Source organism: Tauraco erythrolophus, chromosome 4 (genome assembly GCF_009769465.1).
Source record: "Tauraco erythrolophus isolate bTauEry1 chromosome 4, bTauEry1.pri, whole genome shotgun sequence".
NCBI lineage: Eukaryota > Metazoa > Chordata > Aves > Musophagiformes > Musophagidae > Tauraco > Tauraco erythrolophus.
Window position 1 is genome coordinate 83724792 of NC_141468.1, and position 7953 is coordinate 83732744.

The window sequence follows — 7953 nt, forward strand, 5'->3', positions numbered from 1 at the left end:
CAAGGTAAGCATTCTTCAAAGAACTCTGTGATTGGATCTCTTCCTGACACATAGTGACATGCCATTTGCTGGCTGCAGTGAGAAGAGTCAAAATGAAAACAAAAATACAAACACCCTTTTTTTCCTCTTGTCTTTATTGATTTAGACTTCAGAGCTACAGCCAAAAATAGTGCATCTGTAGAAAATTACCACACATGCTATCAATACAGCATCATCGCACGTTCAGAGTTGTAAGCAATTGACAAATCCAAGGGGAACATTCAATCTAACATTTTGGCAACGCAGCCTATGAATAGGGAATACAGGGAGCGGAATATTTTTTCCTCCAAAAAGAAATATTTCTGAATAGGTATGAAAAACTTCTGTTAAAAAAATGAACTCCGGTCACCACGGAAAACTCATGCTGGCTCATTCAAGACATCAACGTACACTGCTGGAAACTTTGCGTGGAACGTTGAACGGTACACGACTCTGCTACAGGTACAACGCCGTCTTCAGCACTCTGTATGCCATCAGGATGGTCACTGCATACCCAACTGCCCAAGACAGACCTCTGCTGGGCTGGGGAAGCGGGATCAAGTACGCAAAAGTGTGAGAGATCCTCGCCGCGGCGAAGATCCTGAAATGCAGCAAGGCTGTGGACAGCTCAGGGCCAGTAAGAGCATACAGCAGTCCAACGCCAAGAAATGGGACAATGTTTTCAAGGTCATTCAGGTGGCCTCTGGGGAAAGAAGCAAAGTTGGTTTACAGTGTTGAATAAGACACTTGGAGCATCATTATTTTTCAGCATCTTCAGACGAGGCTACTGTTAAAGCCCTAACACAACTGCTGGCCTCCTCTGCAGGGAGGAATGGCTTCAGCTACTGAAATGATTTCGGCGTGTTCACCTGACATCGCTCCGGTCTCTCTTGCCACACCTCACATTTTTAAGCTTCTGATCCTCAGTACGAAAGGTCTTAAGTTTTTCCCCAGGACTTTAGTAATATTAGGGACTTACTTGAGGTATATGAGTCCACCTAGGTTTGCAAGAATGCGAGGAATGGCAGGGAACAGCTGGAATTTTCTTGTAGCCTCTCTCAACCGAACATTAATTAAGTGGATGACTGTGACTGCAACTACTGGGCTTCATGGCCCAGACAGGCTACTCCAATCCCATAAACTCAGTCTGCAGTCTCCACAAAGAAAATGTAAAATATCCTATATATGAAACATTCTATCAAATCTTCATGAAGTTCAATCATCTTGAAGAATGTTATTTTTGAGCATCTAACAGGTGTGACAGTTATGCTTTTCGTTCATTTTCTCCACTACTAAGCACTAAAATAGCTGAAAAATGCTTGAAGTTTTGAAACCGTAATATAATTTACTAAAAATGTGTTGAGACTGAACTCCGGATCTTAAAGCATTCTTTCACGCCTCTTCCTAAACCTTCCTTGCTCCCTTTACTTCTTTAGATAGATTATACTTCCAGCCAAATTTACTGATTGAAACAACCTGTAAGCCTTACTAATTACGTCAAATTTCGCAGGCAGCTAGAACCAGAACTCAGTGCAGTTTTGCAGCTGCTTTCTGAACTCATTTATCATTACAAGGGGACAAGTGCCCATTTTTATACAACAAACAGCAAATTAAACAACTCCCCGAATCACTCGGAGACAAAAGGAAAGTTCAGAGCATCTTTACAGCCCACTGAGATCAGACTCTTCTGAGATTTTAATCCAGATGAGCCATACAGAAATATACTAGCCTTCATGGAACCACAGTCATCTACATTTGCAAGGATGCACTGTTCTGAAATCTGAGCTGATACTCATTTTCAAGATACTACCTAATGGCAGCTTAAGTGAGAACAGTTCATTCACATTCAAGTTTTTGGTATAAAAACATTTATAGCAAATAAACTGTTAGCTTCATTAAGGAACGATGATATGGAAAGCATTCCATTAAAGCTTTCCTCGTTAGCACAAGTGTATCAAACAGCACCTCTAAAGTTACGATTTTGGTAACTGAAAATTTTGCCATCAGACACATAAAATTAAATAAGCTGCAACATTTAGGCCACTGAATACAGCTTGCATTCTGCCATGCACCTTGCTAAACAAAATACACACACTGCAGGTTGTACACTGCCATACTATTTATAGCATTCTTCCAGAAGGCCGGTCAACTTTCCTGTACAACTGACACACCAGTGAGCATCCTCGATTCAATCTAGCAAAAAGAGCACATGCTTCGACTCCCACTCAGTACGATCTGCCAGATTAAGGCCCTTGTTACAACTCTGGAGTTCCATGACTTTAACATCATTTTACTCCTCTTCCCCCTGTTATTTCCTTTACATTTTAGGAAAAGATGCAACTGTTGTGACGGGTGTTCAAATTAGGTAGAAAGCCAATTCACCCTTAATGTACATACCTTTACACTTAATGCTTCATACTAAATCAATTTACAGTCATATTTTACAATCTTCTCACCACTTCCCCCATGCACACAGGATACTATCCAAGAGTTAGCTATTATAACCAGACAATGACTTCTTAATTTCAGTACGCATGCTGACCATTTGAATGTGGAATGGTTTGTTCATTCAGACAAAGCAATGTATTAGGTCATTACACAACCCATAGGTTTGCCGAAGAGAATGGGGTGACCTTAAATCCTTGATTTAGTACTATTCTGCTATTTAAAATAATTTTTAAAGACTCCTGTGCATTACCTGCGTACACGTTCGACATCTGCATCAGTCCGCAGGTATTTTTTTGCAGCCTCGCCTTTACCATGTGATAGTGTATCTTCTGGGTTGACAAATGCCTATTTCAAACATAAACACACAAGAGACATTAGAAGCCAGAATGTTTTTTCTAGTCCAGGCAGCTTGCTATAAAGGTCACTCTTTTTACTATTGCGTCTATAACCTCAAATAACTTACCTAAAGTTAAATGTACGGGTAATAATATATTGTTCACCGTGTTACTGTTTCCTTGGGCCTCGCCTGTAAGTAGGTGGCGTGCTGACAAATTAATGTAATGTAATTTATGCATGTAGATAAAGCCTTCTTGTAAGATGGATGAGCATGGCAGATGACTGATACTCAACCTGAAGTAACGCCAGTGGGCTGAAGGAACATAAGGACCTGGAAGGTAGAACTACTGTCTGTACTGCCTAAGTCTCTTTTTCACTTTCCTTGACAAATTATCCGAAAGCCCTTTTGGATCTCCTCCCTCTTCAGAAGTCTACACTGCAACAGCATCCAAGAGACTCAGCCCACCCTCATTTATGACCAAATAAGGCTGTCCCTTTCCTCTTCGGTACAAATATTTCCACTTTTATGACCCGTTATTACCTTCAAATACTGTAAGACACTATTTGAAAACAACATTTAATTCAGTTAGCACAGACTGCAGTAGATCTCTCCTTGCTGACACAAGTGGTAACACATGCATTCTGCAGGCCGTTCAGCCTATGCAGGGTTAAGTCAAGAAAACCTTTCCATTTTAGGAGAGCTACATGATCGCTTTCTGAGGCAGACTTGATCCCTTTCTGTGAAATATCCTTGGCCTAAAAATTCTGGAGACACACTAGCAGTATCAGTATCAGCAACACTTTATCTTCTCTCACTTCACTAACTGCTTTCCTCCAATTTTTCTTAGTATTTTAAACACTTTTTGATATTAATAAAAACATTTTTACTAATTTGTCTGTTTTAGTATTACTGTCCACCATAAGAAAACCAAGTACTCCAAATTAATGAAGGCCCTATTGTCACCTGCATACATATGGATCATAATATGGTATGAGCGCTAAGACAGGACTCCACTGGACCTACATATAGGACCAGTACAGCTGAGGTGCTTCCACCAGAGCAAAAGGAAGTAAGGTTACAACACAGACATCTGGGTCCTATTTTGAACATACAGGACAGGCTGTGTGCTCTACTATACTCAATCTTCAGCTGTGCCAAAGACCTAGAAAGCTACCAGAAACCAGCAGTAGCTCAAATGCTGTGCCATTAGTACTTCATGAACAAGGGAACAGTTCAGCTGGGTTCTCTCGCACCCAGCAGGAACAAAAAGCAGCATTTCAACTGAAGGACTGCAAAAAAAATCCTTGAAGCACACACCATCTTGCAGAAGCAGATCTCACAAGAATAGCCATGTTCAGGCTCAAATAGTTCATGTTCAAACTCAGGGCTCTTTCAGCCCAGGACCAAGTGTTTCCAACAGTGGCCATGAGCAGATGCCTAGAGAAGACCAAGAACAGGGCAAACACAAAAAGATGCTTCCCATGAGCACTCTCTCCTAAGCTAGATCCAGCCTGTGCATTATTTAGCAAACCTCAGTGGATCTTTCATATACTTATCTAGCCTTCACATCGATCCATGTAAATTTTCAACCTGCTTCACACTCTAGAAAAAAATTAAACTTTTTTTTAAGATAATGACCTACCTGCAATGGGAAGGCTAAAACAACTTAGAATGTAAGAGCTTTAAAATTACTGGATGAAAGGGTTATAAAGGCATAAAAATCCACTTAATATCCCCTATTCTGATCCTACTAGTTGGTTATCCATGTAACGTGGCTCCATATCCCATTTTATTTGCTTTATAAATTGGGTACCCTGGACATCAGCTTTCTGCAGAAGACAGTGGAAACTACAGCTATTAAAAACTCTTACTTGAAAATAATAGAAATGTTTTAGAAGGGTAGAGTAAGTCAAATGCAACTATAAGATACAGTCTCCTAATTATCTCCTAATTAGGTTAAAGACGTCGTCCATTTGAGACCAGCAAAGCACCAGCACGCCACACTCAGAATATCATTAGCGAAGGGAGGAGGAAGAAAAAGAACAGCACCAGTATTTGAAAGCTGAAAAGAAATGAAACATCTGTGGTACCTCTGTATTTCAATACAAATTTCTACCAGAATTTCAATCAATCTACCAAATTTCAATCTATTCCCAATTTCTTACCTTTTTTGTGATTCTGAAGTATGCTGTTATAACACTCATTAGCATCATTTTTAGAAGAACAACAGTTGCATAAGTAGCATAAGCCCTGAAGACTTCATTGTCGATTAACTGGGTCAATTTAGCCATTTCTCCACTTCTCACTGATGACCTTTAAAAAACATTAAAGTTAGGCTAACATCCCAGCAATCCAAAGTTCTGACAACAAGACTGTCAGAATAGCCTTTTTATTTAGCATCACTGCAATAACAGCACAATTTTGCCACTATGAAAAGTTAATTTTCAAACAAATTTATTTTTCCTCGGTTTATTTTCATAATGGCATGATATAATACTTTAAGATGAGAAATTATATTATCATTTAATATTTCGCTTCCATTGTATGCGCTTATTAAACTATCAAAACATAAACCACCAAAATATTTAATGTAATTGCAGAAACAAAATTTAGTCACAGAAATCAGTACACTTTTGCAACAACACAAGGAGTTAGACCAATTTTAAATCGATTAATTTAAACTAGTGAATTTCCCTAAACAGTTACCAGGATAGAAAATGTGATGACATGTGTTACATATTATAGCGTTTAAAGAGGAAAATTTGTATTGCCTATCTTTTTTTTTTTTTTTTTGGTAAAATGACACAATTATAATCGCACTTCAGCTTCCATACTAACCAGTATCTTCCCATCCAGCAATAACTTTTGATCAAACCGAGTTAAACACGCATTTTTCTCCTTTGAGACCTTGTTCTTAAAAATTGCTTTTAGCATGATTCACAGGCAAAGATTAAGTTGTAATGACAAAAAGGCACAGAACTATTTATGCTTTTATCATGGGAGGTTTAAGCTAATGAACTCTCTTTCCAATGAGACCATACCAAATCCACAATCCTACGGAGGTGGTACCTTTTATCAACACCATAGAGTTAAGAATGTGATGAGGACTTAATGCAGGTAAAACAAAAAGTATGTCCCCTTGCACATTCGATCTGTGCTCTGCAGAGAGCAAGGCTTTTGCCTCATCAACTGCTTCAATCATGCACTTAATGAGCAGGAATCCATAAAACTAGTACGTCCTAGCTTCACTCAAGACCAAAATAAGCGTAGTTTCTGTTATAGTTAATTTCATTATTTCCTATGATAACATTTTAACCATAGTAACAAAAAAATATTAACTCAATTACAGCTCTGACAATCTCTCATCTTACTTTCAGAACAGAGTCACTGCTAGCTATAGCCTAAGAGAAAGTGAGCAAGCCAAGAGCAGTAGAAGACTTGCTCTGAAGGCACATCCTTGGTGGGGGGGTGGGCAGGAGGGAAGTAAGCAGCTTCTTGCTCAGGGAAACAAATCTGGACCTGGACCTGCCTGGCTGTGGTGATGGGATTTTGCTCCCTCTTTTATCCTTTCTGAAAGAGTGCTTGGGTCACTGGGTCTAGGGATGACGAGAAATGCAGTATGACTTTCCTGCCTCTCACATCCCAGTACACCAGTTCTCAAGATAATCAGTGACTCAGCAAAGATTTTTCTCAGCAGTTGCTAAAGAACCTGCATAGTTTCACACAACAAAAAGAAGGTAAACCTGTGGCTTCAAAGAGCTTTTCCTTACTGGATTTTAAAGCCGTGCTGAAAATACACCCAAGAGCTATGCAAAGTCATGGAGAAAGTGTTCACTGGTGTTCCTGCGTGCTTCCCGCTGGAACTACACCACATATACCCATTTTCCCTACTTGTAGGCCTGGCTTCTCCAAACTCTCCTAAAGCCCAGGCCTTGCCTTCATCATGAAAAGCAAAGACCAAAACCTTACTGGAAACAAAAGAATTTGCCGTTTTAACACCAGCAGAAAAGCCAAAACGAACCCCACATCCTAAACCAGCCCGGGGCTTACCGGGATATGCCCACGAAGACTACAAACAGCCCGATCTGCAAACGTAACACCTCCCTGCCGTGCGAACGCAAGACCTGGGCCTGCTAAGAGAACAAGTCTAGATCCCACCTAAAGGGTCTCACAAGGAAAACGGGTAAAGACAGTGCCCGGAAAGCGGCCGTGCCCTCGGCGGGAGCGCAGCTACGCCGCCATCCCCATCCCTTGTGACCTCGCCCCAGCTGCCATCGGCCGTTCGCGCACCGGGACGGCCTTTAGTCGCCGCTCGTTCCAACGTGGCTGCGTCGGGAGCGCGCTCAAAGCACGCTGAAACCACCGGGCACCGGCTACAAAGTCAGTCCGGGCACAAGCGGCAGCCGCCGCGGCGGAGCGCTCCCGCGCCGGGCAGCTGCGCTCAGCGGCCGAGCGCGCCCTGCCGTCGGTTCGCCCTTCCCGGCGGGAGGGCGGGCGGATGCTCACGACAGGAAAGCCCCGGCCCCGCGGGGAGCCCCGGCGAGCTGTGCCCCCGCTGATGGCCACCGGGCCACCCCCCGCGCCGCCCCTCCCCACACCCGGCCCCCGCACCGCTCCAGCCCCGCCGAGTTTTGCGGAGCGGCCCCGGCCCCGCGCCCCCCTCCCCGCACCCGCGGAGGGTTTCGCGCCCGGCAGGCGGCGGGGGAACGGGGGGCGGGCGGATCTGCCGCTCCCGCCCGGCAGCGGCAGCCCCCGTCGCGCAGCTCCCACGCACCTCGCCCGCGTCCCCTCGCCGCTCGCCCCGCTGCTCCCGGCCGCCCACTGCGCCTCCGCCTGCCCCGCGGCCCGGACTGGCCCGGCCCGGCCCCGCCTCGCCTCGCCCCCGCGGGCTCGGAGGCGGATCCCGGCTCGGCGCGATGCGAGGGGCCGGCGGGCGCTACCGCCCCCGCGGAGCCGCTGCGCGCCGGAGCCGTCGGGGCCCGCGCGGTGGGCGACACACGGGCGGTTTCTGCGCGGTGGCGCACCCGGGAAGGGGGTTGTTCGGGCTGAGACCCCGGCAAACGTTACCTGGGAGGAAAAGAAGGAAGACCAGGAAAAGCAAACAAGAAAAAGCGCTCCTGTTGGATTGCCCTCGGACTTTGAGACTGATG

At 44.3% G+C, this 7953-nt stretch overlaps 1 protein-coding gene across 1 annotated transcript; it reads right to left on the minus strand.

Moving 5' to 3' along the window:
- Nucleotides 1-253: 253 nt before the first annotated feature.
- On the minus strand, nt 254-7604 carry MGST1 (microsomal glutathione S-transferase 1). Its single transcript, XM_086610597.1, has 4 exons — nt 7578-7604; nt 4969-5116; nt 2717-2811; nt 254-721 (listed from the first exon to the last, which is right to left on the minus strand). The coding sequence occupies exons 2-4, from the start codon at nt 5092-5094 to the stop codon at nt 475-477; spliced, it is 468 nt and encodes a 155-aa protein (XP_086466723.1). The 5' UTR covers nt 5095-5116; nt 7578-7604; the 3' UTR covers nt 254-474.
- Nucleotides 7605-7953: the final 349 nt, after the last annotated feature.

Excerpts from the sequence above, each read along its gene's own strand:
- MGST1 (XM_086610597.1), bottom strand. The coding sequence starts at position 5,094 with ATGGCTAAATTGACCCAGTTAATCGACAATGAAGTCTTCAGGGCTTAT. Across the intron at positions 2,812-4,968 it reads ACTTCAGAATCACAAAAAAG|GCATTTGTCAACCCAGAAGA; the intron begins GTAAGAAATTGG and ends TGTTTGAAATAG. Across the intron at positions 722-2,716 it reads GATGTCGAACGTGTACGCAG|AGGCCACCTGAATGACCTTG; the intron begins GTAATGCACAGG and ends TTCTTTCCCCAG.